The sequence below is a fragment of the Anopheles stephensi genome, chromosome 2 (genome assembly GCF_013141755.1).
Source record: "Anopheles stephensi strain Indian chromosome 2, UCI_ANSTEP_V1.0, whole genome shotgun sequence".
Lineage (NCBI taxonomy): Eukaryota > Metazoa > Arthropoda > Insecta > Diptera > Culicidae > Anopheles > Anopheles stephensi.
Genome location: NC_050202.1, coordinates 35,734,432 through 35,750,397, shown reverse-complemented (window position 1 = coordinate 35,750,397; position 15,966 = coordinate 35,734,432). Strand labels below are relative to the sequence as shown.

Genomic DNA, 15,966 nt, shown 5'->3' with positions numbered 1-15,966 from the left:
CACTCACTGCAAAGCGAGCGGCGATGTCCATGAACTCTGCGTTATTTGCTGCTGTGTTTATAGGTTTAATTAAATTAAAATGATGTCACCCCTGCCTTTCGGACTAGAATTCAATCAGCTCCGAGTTCCGTTCCAGCCGGGAACTCAGATGTTTTTGCTTTATTTTCTGTATGTGCGTGTGTGTGTGTTTGTTGCATCAATTTCCAAGACGCTGTTTGAGGGACAGTTAATGTTTCAAAGCATTGGGACCCATAATATGATTGACTCGTTACAATTCAATCTTTATTTTAACACATTTCGTCATGTGCTTCGACCCTTCTAATGGAGCTTTTGCATCAGTCAATAGAAATGTTTCAACTGAATAGTGGAAAATTTCAAGTTCGCTGCGGAAGTTTTTGCGAACTGTTTTGATAAATTTGCCATTGTCAATGTTTAGAGAGTGGTAATTAAAAAAAACATGATCACTCGGCAGAATGTCCGCAGATGATAAACAAAAAGTATCTCAAGTACCTTGACTAATTGTATGCAAACTTCCATTATATGATTGCAAAGGTCTAAAACATTCCACTATTTTTTTAAACATTCTTCTGAATGATTCATAAGTTCTATTACGGGGATCGAGATTCTGTAACGATGGTGTATAAGATATATTGTAATTAGTTATTGTTCTTTCCAATACGCATAATTAATACAGAATGTGGATAATCGCCACTAGATATTGCATTGCATCGCGGATAAAGTTACCAATTTGTCGACAATCTGAACATGTGATATTGCTTCAATGCAACTGAGATGTTATAGCCTGTCTAACGCTCTTGACGCTATATGCTTGTTGCCGATGAATAAGATGAGCGTTTTTCAGAGAAACCCGGTATGACGCAAATAAAGAGAAAGAGAGTGAGAGAGAGAGAGAGAGAGAGAGAGAAAGACAGAAAAGAAACGTAAGAGATTGGGAATGGTGATTCTCGGAGCGTAAAAGCATCGTTTTTTTCTGTTAGTAGTCTGATTTGCTTTTTTGTTGAAACCTCTTGCGTGATAATGCAGCAACAAAACTTATAGTAAAACCGCACGTAACATCGAACGGTCGTCACCTCTCTCCTCCTCCCCCTTCTGGAGATGCCCGGAAGCGACGTACCGACACGGCGCGGAGCAGAACCAGAAGCGCGCAGAAGAGGTGTTGGCGCGTAGGTAACACATACAGCATGACGCACTGGCGTCAAGAGGAGGACCCCGCAAAGCTTTGTCGATGAGCCCTGCAAGGACATGAATGTATGGTGGTAGAATAGGTATATTTTTTGCACAACATTAAGTGATTCAATTATGCCTATTAAATGCACCAATTTTGATAATATGCTGATGGGTCACACAGGTGAAGTACACTGTATTAGGAGAGACAGAATATAGGTGGGATTTGAAAGCGGTTTCTTCATGTTAACAAATTGCGCTGCTACCAACTGTTCCATCCGGTCACTTCGTATTACCCGTGCTGTAGAACAATTTAAATTTCGGTAATTCTTTGGAAAAAGTTTGTAGAAGTCAAGCATCGCATGTACATGTGAACTAATATTAAAACTATAAAAAATTGTTTTTATTAACTTGAGATTTTTGTTTTTTGGTGCTGTACATTTCAAACAGGCTCGGCAGCAATACACACGCTGACAGTGATAAATGATTGTACTACACACATATACTGGTTTTGCTCGACAAGAGCGGGAGCACAAATAGCAAACTGTGATTATGATTCTGATCAGATTTCCTCTCGTGCCCAATCTGCTTCTGCTTTGTTTCTCGTAAACTCAAGCTCCCCCGCTCGTGACTTTACCAGCCGGCGAACCGGGGCAGAGGCCATAAACAATCCTTTCTGGAATGCGCCGAGCGTAAAGGTGGGGCGGTGAGGGGGGGGGGGGGGGGCATGGGAGTTGGTGGCTCGCACTGTTGGCGAGTGGCGGCAGTGCTGTGATCGGTTCCAGCATAGAGGGGCGAATATTGCGCCATGCTTTTAAAAGAGAGCGAGAGAGAGAGAGGGTTTCGATAACGATTGGGGAGCCATCCGCGAAGACCGACCGACCGACCTGGCTCCCCAGCGTTTTGGGGAAGGGCGATCCAGCATAGAACTGTCGGAGAGAAACCTGGATGGAAACGGGTTCGGCTGGTTGGCGACGGAGATGCGAGAAAATCAGTGTTTTGTTACACGAGAAGATGATGACACTCTCTCTCTCTCACTCATTCTCTCTATCTATTTCTCTCCCTCTCTCTCTCTCGCGAGTTCTTCGTTCGATCGCCGCTCCTTCGTGGGCGCGTGGGTGTCGCTGAGTTCGCACGTACAGCGTACAGGCACACACACGCTAGAATCGACCGGAAATGGAGCGCCACGTGCGAATGAGCGAGAAAACAACCAGGCGTCACAGTTTACGCATTCGTTCTTTGACTCGAATCTAGTTCTTCCGTTAGAGTGCCTCTCGGGCACTGTGGTTTTTTTCCTACCCATCGTTTACACCGAAAATGACAGATTGCTTACAAGGTACAAGGGTGTGGGGGGGTTGGGGTGTGTACTTCACCACCACCACCGGCCGCTGTACCAGTCTACGAGGCTAAGAGAAAGCCGTTTAATATGTACAGCTGGCAGCATGCTACTCTAGTACACGTCCCTTGCAGAGTGTCCGCAGAAGATTCCGGCAACCGCACGAGCAAGTGTCTGTTGCTTCTGCTGACAGAATCGCGTGCCTTAATGCGTGCTTCTCTGGTTGCATCTAGTACTTGTGGTGCGTCGTTCGAGGATTCGAATCTGTGAGCGCTAGTTATTGCTTCCAGATAATCTTAAGGATTTTATTAGTATCTTCACTTTTTAAAAGTTTTAAATGAATTTTTTCAGTATGCAGCTATTAAGTTGAGACGCGTTAAGCATAAAGTTTGGAACTAAATGGTGTCCCATTGTTCCAAGCACGATCAACATTCGCATACCCGTGCACAGAAAGCAATTGTTTGCGTCTCCCAACCACATTTGTGTGCGCGTTTGGCGCAATCATATCTACGGCCAGCAGTAACTGTTACATGGCCATGCTCTGCTGGATGGCACTCGGTGCGGCCGGCACTCGGACCCGATTACCATGAAATTCACTCATTTCATCGCTCGGGCACTCATCCACGAGCATGCTACTTCCGAACGGGGTACCAGCAGCAGAGATCCGCTTTCCTGGTTCCGCCGCCGAAGTGCTGCCTCGAACAAACAGAGACGAAATGCCGTCGTTCCGTGTTAACCGGGGTGCCGTCGTTGTGGGTGGTGAATATCCCAACGCGGGAAGGAATCATAACAAAGAATGCGAGGGGGAAATCCGTGGATGCTATGTATGACTCTGTGTAATGTGTTTAGTCGGTCGGTAGGACTCTCTGGCACGCGCGCGCTTGTGCTGCGATCGGGTACCGTTCGCATCTGGTCGCGTCGGTAATCGGTCCCGAAGTGAACAGTCAATTGATGATGAGCACGCTGGAAGTGCCTCTGGTAACTTTTGTTTCGAGCGTCGGAAGCTGCCAGTAGTAGTAGTAGTAGTAGTAGTAGCCCGTAGTACGTACGCCACACACGCCACACAACAGTTCATCTTATGCCGTGCGATGTGACGGACACGCTTGGAGGGACGGGTCGCATTTGTAGAGGACGCGTGTGATTAAAGTGTGATTTTTGCGTGCATATTGATAGAGTGCGTTGTGGTGGTGTTTGTGGTGGTGGTGGAACGCATTCTAACGCACTGAGCAAAAGTATGTTCCGTATAGTGATGATTGGAAGCAATCGTGTGTTCTCGTGACAGCGCTTTATGTTTTTGGGTATTGCCAGTGCAGTGTTTGAACCGTCATTTACCGGGTGCGATAAGCGTTACGACGGAACATTACGTGATGCTACCGCTGATTAACGTTCATTTAGTGATAGACGACTCCTGGAGGCATCCTTATGACATTAGGCTCTTTCTCATGTGTTCAAGATTTGTGCAGTTCAATTAGTTTGTTTTTACTATCATACTTCAGATGTGTTTAGTGTTTTTTATTGCATAGTTAGTATGTGATAATGAAGTGTGTAGTGAGCATAAACAATAATGTTTGCTAATAACGTCTCCCGATTCTTTACAACTGTCTCTTACAACTGCTGTGCACACGTCCGCTTTGGAGTAACGACAGTTTGGCGGACCTAACTTCGAGTGCCTTTGCTACAAACCTCAAAGAAACGTTACTTACGTGCGATAGGGCACGTTTACAGGCGAAAGCCTTGACTGTGCACGAACTGCATTAGGTGGTTGATATGTGTCATTTTACCACTTATATTTTTATGATCATATTCCTATAATATGATCAGAGTGCAATCAAGTAAAGTAGTGATAATTTTTGCGATGCAACTTAGTGAGGACTTTAAAGAAAATCGAGCAGATGTGTATCAACCAAACGTTATTCGAAATTGGTTTCGTTTTCGAGAGTGTCTTACACATCACCCAAGCCTTTTGTTAGTGATCCACAACACATTCTTGCCCCTATGCACCATCTCCTCTCTACGCTGTGTGCGGTGGAATGGAAGTTTCACAAGTATGAACGCAAAATCTGCATGATCCGGGGCATCTAGCAACTGTCTTAAGCGAACGTGTTAGTAGCTAGTGAAGTAGCAGGGACAAAGCTAGTACCCTCGCAAGGCACAAAAGCACTCCATCGCACGTGAAAAGAAAGCGAAAGTGTGAGCATTATGACAGCATGTAGTAATAAAAATGGTGAAGATACGAAAATGGTGGTGCGCCTAACTGTCGGACGGTCGTTTAGAGTGGAGCTTTTTCATGTTGTTTCACAATAATGACGGATAACAGAAGGAGTTGTTTTTTGGATGCTTTCTATCGTTTTTTTTTTAAATACATTCCATGAACGATAGAGATAGTGGTGCAGGTTAGACGTTTAATTGAACCACAAACAGTAGTGCATACTAGGTGGAAACGTTTAACTCCAGTTTTATATATGATTGGGGATGCATACATTCACCACCAGAGCGTTAGCAAGTTTCCGCAACACAGGTTTTCACCGGCCTTCGTGTGGTAATGACTGCTAGAGAGTAGTGTGCTACAAGAACAACACACACGGCAACTCTTCAACGATAGAGATAGAGAGCCAGAGAGAGAGAGAGAGAGCGCTAACAAATGGAACATTGAAGTAACACTTGGCAGCAGCGCGCAGCGGGAGCAATGCAGACGTTTGCCCACAGTTACGCAGTTTAAATTAGAAGCAAAAAGAATCATTATGTTGATTTGTTACAATTTTTATTCTATAAATACTAATCTTCGTTCCGGGCTGGCTGGCTGGCTGGCTGGTACTCTCTCTAGTATTGGCGGTATTAGTGCTGGCATGCGATGATGGGTACACGCTTGACGCCATCGGCCAATAGTAAACAAAGTTAAGAAAAGAACCCCTATCCCCTAGACTGATCAGTAGAAGCACCAGCAGCAGCAGCAGGTTTGCCTTGTGAAAGCGGGCGCAGTAGACATTTTTCAAACCCTGACGCGTCGCCGCATGCCTGCGCCATTGACCGCGGCGGCCGCTTGGTACGATGTGAAGACATGAGTGAGACATGAGAAAGAACGGGTGCTACGTACACCTCAGACAGCAACATCAGTAGCAGCATCATCATCATCATCATCATCAGAATTCACCGAATCATCTCGGTAGTGAATATCGAAGAAAAATAGCTCAATCGGTTGTGTTTGGCGAGAGCCAACGAGCGCGCACCGGCTTCCTTCTCGTGTACAGTACGGCGTTCCGGCCGGAAAGAAGCGGCCAAGATCCAACACAACACTCCTCTTAAGATACGGGACGAGCTACATACTCCATAGCCGTCCGCTCGTCGTAGCTAAACTTAATTTTATTCGGTAGTGTTCGGTCCGGCAACGGCTCACCATTATTAATGAACGTCTGGGTAAATATCGTTTCCATTCTGATTTTATTTCAAATTGTTTGCAAATTGTTTGAATACTCCGAGATTTTACTTTTGACCCGTTTGATCCATACCGTACTCTTCCTTCAAGCACTGGAAAGCACTGTACGCACGATCGCACAGATTCTCGATCGCATTCAAATTTCTGCCATCCAAGCAGGCCCGATGGTTGGCGATAAACTGATCCTCCTCATCCCCAACACCGTTGCCCAGATGTTGCCAGTTCGCTTCCAAATCAACTCCATCCTCATCGGTGTAAAGGTTGAGCGTGAGTCCGACACATCGCACGAAGCAATGCGTTACGGGATCGTCCGGATATTCGTTCGCACGGTAACGAGCCTTCAGATCGTCCGTCATTCCTTGCACGGTCGCGCTGCAGGTTTCAATCAGCGACTCGATATCGTCGGACGCCGCCGTTGCGAGCTGTAACAAAAATGCCATGTTTTTGTGAGTCGATACATGAAACTACTCGATACAGGCGCTCCTGACACTTTATGGGAAGAAAACACCAAACCCACCTGCACACTGAAGACTGTCAAAAATGCAACAACGATGAGAGTGCTCAGTTTCATCGCTTGTCTTGTCCTCCGATTGTTTGTTGTTCACTTAGACTGTGGCTGTGCTTGCACGACACGACACTTGGCCCTGGTGGCCACTAGACAACTGTTGTCGCAGATCGATTTTCTATCAATTTTTATAGGATTTTTGTATTGTTCCCTGCTTCCATGCGGTGTCCAATCGGCCGGGAAAGACAAATGAAGGAATCGCGTGCTGGTGCCATAAAATTGAGTGTAGTGTTTTCGCAAATGAGTGTATTTAGTAGCTCCTTTGGCAAATCGGGAAGTCGCGCGCTTAATGCGCCTCTGCCACTGTGCATGTTTGAGCCTGTGCGATGAGCGGTGCATTTTAACCAAAATGGTTGTTTGTTATTATCGTTCTTTAAGTGAAATTACGGTTGAATCTGTTGGGAAAACAAGCAATTTAAGGCGATTGAAAAAAGGAAGTATGTGTGCTGACCGCCGTTTCGTGTCAAAGATTGATTTTTATCCTCATTGTTGTTCATGAGTGATTCTTCTTGATTATTTTGTAATTATTTAAATTAAAAAAATGCTTCCAGCGTTCAGGATGGATGCGGTAAATTTTATTTTATATTTAAAACTCGAGAGTCTTCTTCTTCTGCTTTGGCACTACAACCTCAAGAGGTCTCGCGACCACAGGCAGTAGCAGAGTAGTCAGTCTTGCATGCGGCGAGGCGGTCTGGATTGGATTTGATCCCTGGTGCTGCCGTGTGAAGATCGGCGCCGCAATCTCTCTGGCCGCCTGAGACCCCAAAAATGAGAATATTCAATATAAAACAGAAGCAGATATCTAACCTGGAATTGATCCTATGTTAGAGGAAATTTAAACTAAGATTTTTCACTCGAATGTTATGTTTTATAGTATTGGAAAATCTCGGCCTTTTCTAAATAAACTTCCCCAGTTCGTGTTGCATTACGTTCGCTGCTAGCGATTAAGTTCAATGTTTAAAGTCTTTCATCACGTTCATATCTGTGCGCGCGTCGGTCGGAATCGATGGCACGCTGTGTCTCGGCGTCGTGGTGTACCAGATCTCTTGTGAAGTCATTAGGCGGATATTGATGTGTTGCGTGAATGTTTTTCTTCATTTTATTTAACTGCTCTTGTACTTGTACTGGCGTTTTTTTTTTGTGTTCGTTTACTATCCAGGCAAAAGAAATTATGGAAAAAACTTGGGCCGGGTGAGCTCAACTCAATAACCACCGCGCACAAACCTTGGAACCTTGTGAGTGCCGTAAAGCGAACACTACGGAAGGCAAATAGATTGGCTGTTCCTTGTTTAGCTTTTGCACGCTGTCATCGTCGTACAATTTTACCTTTTATCATAATAAATAGCTCTCTGGTTTTTTTCTTATGAGATCACTGAGAACACCATGTTGCGCATAGAAGAACTCACGGGAGAGGCAGCAATGGGGCAACGAATATCATTCGTTCGGGTTTAATTAATGTAACGGAACCTAGCGATTGTGGGCAAGTGGGAGCTGTTAGCCGGTTGGGCGAACACTTCGACGAACCTACCGAGGAAGGGTATGGACTGTGTTGCTGACTTGATGACCATCTCAGCAGCTAAATGAGTGTACCTTTTTTGCGTTATTGCAAATCAATGCGTAATGGACGGTGTACAACTTGCGATTAATGGAACTTTACAAACGAGACGCATGTAGCGAACATTTCACAGTTTATTTCGATCGATTATTATATGTTTTCTGCGTATTACACCACCGCAACGATTCTAATGTGTTCCTTGGTATTACTTACCTTCCACAGCAACAAAAATTCCTTAAGCGGCCTGCTGACGACATCGATTCCGCCTCCGATTCCTATGAGCCACCGGTGAAACTACAACACAACGGATCGGAGAATCTGACCAAATTCTCGGTCGAGATCGTGCAACAGCTGGAGTTCACGACATCCGCCGCTAACTCGCAACCTCAGCAGATCAGTACAAACGTGACGGTGAAGGCACTCACCAATGCGTCCGTCAAGAGCGAAGGATCTACGGCAAATGGTGGTCCGGGCGGCGGTGGGCTTGGCGGAACTGGAGGTGGTAATGGAATGTCTGGGCAGCAACAGCAGCAACAACAGCAAGCCACCAACAATCCCACACCGTCCCCGCACATGCACGATCTCGGCAATATTGTCGACTTCAAGCAGGAGCCGGAGAACGAGTTTGCGGACCTTTCGGCAGCGCTGGAAAAGGACGCGGCGGCCAACGGGCATTTTCCGGGACTGTCGGACTTCATTGGGGACGATACGAACGATGAAAACGACACCTTCAAGGATCTCATATCGGATCTCTCGGACTTCCAGTCCGATTTTCTCGACTTCGAGGAAAAACCCCAACCACCGATGCAGCCACAAGGACAGCAGCAGCAGCAGCAGCAGCCATCATCACACCAGCAGCAGTCACAGATGCAGCCACAGCAGCAGCAACACCACCAGCATCAACAGCACCAACAGCTTATGCAGTCGCAGCAGCAGCATATGCAGCAACACCATCCACAGCAACCACCCCATCATCAGCTGCAGCATCAACAAATGCATCATCAACACACTCAGCAGCAGCAGCAACAACAACAGCAATCTCAACAACATCAGGCCCATCCTGCAGCAGGTGGCGGGCCACAAATGTTGTCAGCCCTTCAGCAACAGCAGCAACACCTTCGAACACATCCTCAACACCTGCAGCAGCATCTGCAGCAGCAGCTTCAACACCATCAGCAGATCGAGATAAAGCAAGAGAATTGCATCAAACAGGAGCACCCCAGCCCGGGGCTGCTGGACAATATGGGCATCAAGCGAGGCGGCCCATTAACTCCACAACAGCAGCAGCAGCAGCAGCAGCAGCAGCAGCAGCAGCAACAGCAACAGTATTCAAATGCATTTGGCGACGGCATAAGTGGGCCCGGCAATGGGGCGGGCGCTGGACCAATGACAAAGCAGCGGCCCGGCTCCGGCTACGGCAATACTCAAAACGGTCCCATGTCCGAACTTTCGCCTGCCGCCCAAACACTTAAACACATGGCCGAGCAGCACCAGCACAAGAACGCTATGAATATGGGCTTCCCGCGCAGTGGTCCGCAAGGTCCGCAAGGTCAGCAGCGGCCGCCACCGTTCTCGGAGTTTGGCCAATTTCCTGGGAACGATTTTATAAACTCCCCGGTCGGTGGAACGGGTGGTCCAGTGGTGGGTGGTAACGGTGCGGTCGGAACCGGTACGTTACCACTTAGTGGTGGTGGTGCACCCGTAACCGGTACTGGTGGTGGTGCCGGTGGTCCTGGCAATGGGCCCGTACCGGGCGGCCAGTTTCACAAGGGCAATGTGCCACCGTTCCCTGGCGCAGACTTGATAAAACAGGAACTGTTTGCATCGCAGAACGATTTCGATCTCAAACCCACGCTGAACCGTTTGCAGTCCTCGATGGGTCCGAACGGTCCCAAGATTGGGCCGGTGCCTGGTGGGTTCGTTAAAACGCCCAACCAACAGCAGCAACAGCCCTCTGCACAACAGCAGCAGCAACAACAATCCCAGCAGCAGCAGCAGCAATATTCTCCATATGGCTCGCCGGGAGGCTTACCGAACCATGGCGGAAGTCCCGGGCCAGGGTTTATGCCTGGACCGAGAGGAGCTAGCTCTGGACCCGGTATCGGACCGAACCAAGGACCGGCTGGCGGTCCCAACGTTGCTGGGGCAGGTGGTCCCGGTGGTCCTGGTGGTCCTGGTGGAGGTGGCGGTGGTGGAGGTGGAGGAGGAGGAGGAGGTGGCGGCGGCGGAGGAAATAATAATACGGGTGGTGCTGGCGGCAACGGTGGCTCGAACAATGGTATGCCTCCCCGTGGTGGTGGTCCCCCTAACGGAGGACCGATGCCGGGAGGACCAAACTCAACGATGCTTCAGATGAAACAAACGCAACAGTTGCACATCAGTCAGCAGGGTCCGGGGGGTCATGGTATTCAGGTAAGTGTTTACAAGCTTGCGGATGCGTTTCTTACAGCGTTTGCAACTTTAAGTAAGTGGCGGTAAAGTGGTTTCCTAGTCTTCGGCATTACACTACTAAGCCGTTGTGGTCAAAAGTTTGTTGTTGATTGGCTATACGTCCCTAACCCTAACCTGGAACGTGAGTATTGCCAGTTGAACTCTACCTTCACAGGTTCCAATACTCAGCAACTTGGACATTAGCGTTCCGACTGTAGTACAACAGCCATACATTCGATCAGCCAGTTCTGTCCATCTGGCGCATACACACACGCACGATCTTTCTAGTTAAAGCAGCTAGTTCTCCGGAACATCATTATTGCACCAGACGTGCACTAGCCATCGCCACCGCCACACGCAACGGTGTGTTTACCCGCAACACACATCCCCCCCCCCCCCCACTCGGGGGGAGGTTAGGGTTCGCGCTGTGCGCACTGACAGCTGACTTAGAGTGCTACGGAGCGAACTGCTGCAATTAATGCACTCGCACAAAAAGCGCAAGGAACTGCATGCATCCATCCAAACACTAATTTGCATTAATTATTCCAGAAACAAATCAATCCGAAGCACATGCCCCCGCCGTCTGTGTACGGTGGTGTCGGTGTTCGGTAGAGGTATAGTTGACCCCCCCCCCCCCCAGCACTTTCCAGGGGCGTGCGACGGGCGGGCCTCCTTTAGTGGTTTGGTGTAGAGATATTGTCTTGCTGCTTACTGGCCTGTCTCCGTCTGTCTATCTGTGCTGTACGATTTTCGTACGTATGCGTGTATGTTGTGGGGCTGCCCTTAGTTCTGTGTGTGTGTGTGTGTGTGTGTGTGTGTGTGTGTGTGTGTGTGTGTGTGTGTGTGTGTGTGTGTGTGTGTGTGTGTGTGTGTGTGTGTGTGTGTGTGTGTGTGTGTGTGTGTGTGTGTGTGTGCGTTCGTTTGTTGCTGGTGGCACGCTACCCAAGAGCTAGGGGTTTAAATTTTTCCTCTTTATTTTCGCTGTATTTTACACCACGGCCGTCGTCGTCGTCGGGCACATTGCCGCACGTGTACCGAACAATCGCTTGCGAAATCGGTGGACTTTATTTTTTTCGTATGCACCGACAAGCATGGCAAATAAGCTGCATATGAGACCGAGAGAGAGATAGAGAGATAGAGAGAAAGAGAGAGAGAGAGAGAGAGAGAGAGAGAGAGAGATTGTAAGGAACGGATACGTTCACGGGCCACAGTAAAATGCACTGAGCCAGCGAATTGAGCCAGAGTTGCGCTGAATGAATGGCTCTCGTAGTTGTTTTTAAGATAATTTGCGTTTTTCCTATTTTTTTACACGGTCAATGGTTTAGCATGAGTTAGATGGAATTTTCTTCCTCGCTTCAGTGCCTGTCAAAAGTTTGGGGCTTTCTGGTAAATCCGTCGGCCTGTTGGCGATAGTTTCTTTCGATGCTCCTATCGGGGTGTTCAATTAATTTCAATTGTCCTTATTAAGTGCTTATTCGAAGGACATGTTGTCTTACCTGAGATGACACCTTGAGATGAACCTGTATAACAGTTCGATATGGAGTTACTAATAAATGGTGGCGTAGAAAATTTTCAAAGCACCCCTGCTATTCACACCTCCCAATATCTTAAAACGGAAGAATATCTCGCCGGGAACACTGGTGCCTTTACCAATGGCTCCATTATTACAGCTACCGTTTTCCACCCATGGCGCGCGTGTTCGAAACCTCTTGACACAGTGTAGAAGTTTTCGGAGTACTCTGGCTCGCCCGCCTGCCTGCCATGCCAGCCCAGAAGGGGGAGCAGATTCTCGGGGACGACGCCGCACACACACAACGCAGGCAGGCAGCACCATAAATCGCAAAACTGATCATGTTTCCGGGAGAGTTTAATGGGTTTTGCGAGACCCTTATATTTCATGTTTATTACCAGGAATGCTCTGGTGCTGTGCCTTTTGCAGTTTCTTTCGCGCTGAACCTTTCGGGATAGGCATTAGACACTACCACCACTACTACCACTAGGACCGTGTGCCCCCACCGGTACCTACTACACACTTCCGATCGGCCACAGAAAAAAAAAATCCCAACAAAGACACCAACAACAACGTGTGCAACGCGCTGTCGATGTCGATGGGGCGGCGGTGTGGCAATGATTATAATGATCCCTGTGCTGCCAATGATAATGATGTTGCGAATGTCGACGAGAGTGATGATGGTGATGGTGGTGAGTGTGCCATTTGGATTGAAAATGGGTGTGCTTCGGTGTGTGTGTGTGTGTGTGTGTGTGTGTGTGTCTCTCTCGCTCTTTACGCCGGTTGGGTGTTTGAATGCCTTTTTTTGTCATGATACGATATCGATCTACTTTTTACATTGAACGGTTTAGGCAGTTAGCTGATAGCTAATTGCATTAAGCTGATGTCTTCTGTTGAATGAATTGTTGGCGATGGTAGTTTTTTTTGCTTTCTTTATGAGAATGAAATTTCAGTTTTTTTTCCCCTGTGAATTTCGGGTCAGTTCGCCTACATCCGTGACATGTTTGAACCGTTGAATAGTTTAGTTGCTGGGGTGCTTTAGATTCTGTATAATCCATCCTATTTGGCAAAGTGTTGTTATTACGCCTTCGATACTTACTGTAGTAGCTGAAATAATTACCGGAAAATAGCTTTTTTTGAATACCATGCGCCTCCATAACATTGTCAATGATTTTTACGAACATGCTACAGCTCTCGAAATCAATTTTAATCTTTAGCCGCACCGGGCTGGCTCTATGACTCATACAGTAACGGCCAATAGAATAAGGCCTGTTTTCTATCTAATCTTCAAAGCAGTACGCTTCTGATACATTTATCCAAAAACTAACCAAAGCTTTGCATTAGAATTTAAAAATATAAATAAAGCAAAAAAATAAATAAATTAATAAATCAACGCCAAAAACATTAACTTTTTAGCAACTAAGCTAAACTGTATTGATTGGAGGAGAAGATGTCAATGTACGTCGTCTTTTATTGTCTATTCTGTTTTGGGTAATATTTGTATGAGAATTACAAAAAAAAATTCTGAATCGATTTCTTGATCGAGCCACCGGTAGGATCGTTCACTAATTTAAAATTCTAATACCCTAATTTTTGTGATATTTCAAAAGCAGGTGTTCTACTTACATTGCCTGTCACTGCATAGCATAGGCCGTTGCTTTGGGACAGGAGTTCAAATCCCATCCAGACCGGCTCTCTGTACTGATTATCCAGCTAGGGTAAAATTAAGGCTCAGAAAAACCAGAAATGGCAGCCCGAGACGATTTGAGGTTTTGTGTTAGAAGTTTGTTTTAAATGTGTAAACACTTTTTTGTAAATTGGGGCGGTCGGTCCGGTGGTCGTTGCGATGGCGGCGCCTGTCTTCACACGGCAGAACCCGGGTTCAAATCCCAACCAGACTTGCTTACTGACTACTTTGCTACGGGTAATGCTTAGGGTAAAGAAGAATGTTGTATGAACTGGTTTACTAAACTAAGTCACAAAGATGAGCATAAATCATGAAATTGGTTTGGATGGAGACATGTCCTACTCCGTGATCTCGGGTGAGCTCGGGCGATCAATATTTTGTTTTTTTTTTTTTTGTTTTAAGTATTCCGGCTTGAACGTCGTATTGTATCGGTCAATCAATCAGCAAAACTTGTTTTAGGAATCATCACCTGTTCAATAGATCTATAAGAATGATCAGTTCTCATCAAAGCTGCCGTTTCTGTTGCGGTGGCATAATATTTAATCATTCGATTCAAGTGTAAAACTTGCAGCTATTTCAAGGTACTACGGCCGGGACGGGTACCTCGAAACAGTTCCGATTTTTATCTGTAGACTGGTAACGCCAGTACCACTTCCAATAACAACATGCACATTTTTTGTTTGTCGTAACGATTCATAATCAATGCAAGCATTTCCCTAACTACTTCACAGGTAAGCACCAACTGCGAAACTACTATTGCCCGCCAGTCCAAACGGAACAACAAAACTGTACACACGGTAAGCTTTTGTCCTATTGCAATCTTTTTCGGTGAAATAAACAGTGCTGCTGTGCGTTAATTAAAGTATTGATCGAGGCGAATCGAGGTTCCAACTACTGCGTTCCGTTCCATCCACACTAAGCCCCCGGCCCCTTTCGACTGCCGGAAATCGGGCAAACTGCCCGCCTCCGATATCGATTCTTCACACATATCGATATTGGACGCGTTTGTTTGCAATAATGTGTAAATCTTTCGTGCAATGACCACCACCTTGTGATCTATTGTGCATACATTCTTCGGCCCAATAGATTGGGTCGGCGGATATCGCCAAAGGCCGGTAAACCTTTTCGGAGAGGCTAAAGCACCAGATTGATCCATTTGCAATCGAAATGTGCGCTAGTCTACGTAGAGCGCCAGGTGTGTGAGTGTGTGTCTGCACACTATAATGGGGCGCGTTCGGGTGGTCGATGTCGATCCGGAACGGAATTATGGAAAATTGATCAGATTATGCTCTAAAGCTACTTCCGGGTTGCACATTCGCGTTTTTGCGCGTGTGAGTGTCATGTTCGGGACGTCTCTTTCGGTAGACAGTATTAAACACTTGGTTTGCGCTTAATGCGGGTTTGATGTTTGCATTCGGTGCAATTAATCGATGAAGAGATTGGTCGGGAAAAAAGGGGAACATCCTGCAGCCAGCCAGGGTGTTATATTGCAATTAGTGTCAAGGGTGAACCGCCGTTAGTCGCTGTTTTTGGCAGCTTGTCATGTGTTCATGCGAATCTTTAATATAAAAGCCAAGTGCCGTTCTAAACGACGACCCATGGTGTACAACTATCATAATATGCAGTACGGTTTAGTAGAGGCATGCCGGCAGAAATGAATTTTTAAAGCCCCGTTTTTTATTTTTTTAGATAGTTGCTTCACGATCATCAATTGCCAAGCTGCTCTAGTTATGGCGGTGTGATATAATATACATCTCACCGAACAGCTCACATTCTAATCTATACGCTCTCGAATGCACCACCCCGGGGCCCCGGGTGCTCGGTACGGGAAGCGGAATCATGCTGTCAGAAAATGTAATGAAGTTGAATTAATGATTATGCAATCATTGTCAATGATGGCGGTTTGCCCGGAGGGTTCCCGCTGCACGCGATGCACAGCTCTGTATAGTTATTTTTCCGGGGTTGGCCAGAGGACTGTTTACACTTTGCAGCTCGCACCACGAAACGCTTTGCTTGCCTGGTGCTGCCAGCCCGATGAAGCCAAGCGTCGTTGTTTGAAAAATTAAAACAAAAAATCAATCAAACAAAGAGCCTCCGCATGGAAGTGGGTTTCCTTGTGTGGCAGATTTGTACAAGCCACAAGAATCCGATGCTCCGAGTAGCATTATGTTGAGGAAAATAGAGTCCTCGTCCACCACAATATCCAGGTTCCGGTGTGTGTGTGTGTGTGTGTGTGTGTGTGCGCACTATCCTCCGAAATGGGTA

General features: G+C 46.7%; 2 protein-coding genes across 9 annotated transcripts in view; one reads left to right on the top strand and one right to left on the bottom strand.

Moving 5' to 3' along the window:
* The window catches only part of LOC118504221 (neurogenic protein mastermind), a 72,943-nt gene that overhangs the window by 40,775 nt on the left and 16,202 nt on the right, over positions 1–15,966 (top strand). For 6 of the 8 annotated variants that reach the window (XM_036038430.1, XM_036038428.1, XM_036038431.1 and 3 more), the window contains 2 exons: positions 8,297–10,486; positions 14,433–14,498. In XM_036038430.1, coding sequence (XP_035894323.1) covers positions 8,297–10,486; positions 14,433–14,498 — 2,256 coding nt within the window. Of the gene's footprint in view, positions 1–3,596; positions 3,754–5,442; positions 5,936–8,296; positions 10,487–14,432; positions 14,499–15,966 lie in introns of those variants that run through there. The other 2 variants (XM_036038436.1, XM_036038435.1) reach the window with 2 other exon arrangements.
* LOC118504227 (general odorant-binding protein 99a-like) lies at positions 5,943–6,634 on the bottom strand. The gene is made up of 2 exons (XM_036038442.1): positions 6,472–6,634; positions 5,943–6,376 (listed from the first exon to the last, which is right to left on the bottom strand). Exons 1-2 carry the CDS (start codon positions 6,523–6,525, stop codon positions 6,002–6,004), a joined length of 429 nt encoding a protein of 142 aa, XP_035894335.1. The 5' UTR covers positions 6,526–6,634; the 3' UTR covers positions 5,943–6,001.

What these genes read in the sequence shown, in the direction of transcription:
- LOC118504227 (XM_036038442.1), bottom strand. Translation starts at nt 6,525, where the DNA reads ATGAAACTGAGCACTCTCATCGTTGTTGCATTTTTGACAGTCTTCAGT. An exon ending in TGACAGTCTTCAGTGTGCAG is followed by an intron (nt 6,377 to 6,471) that starts GTGGGTTTGGTG and finishes TTTTTGTTACAG; the next exon opens with CTCGCAACGGCGGCGTCCGA.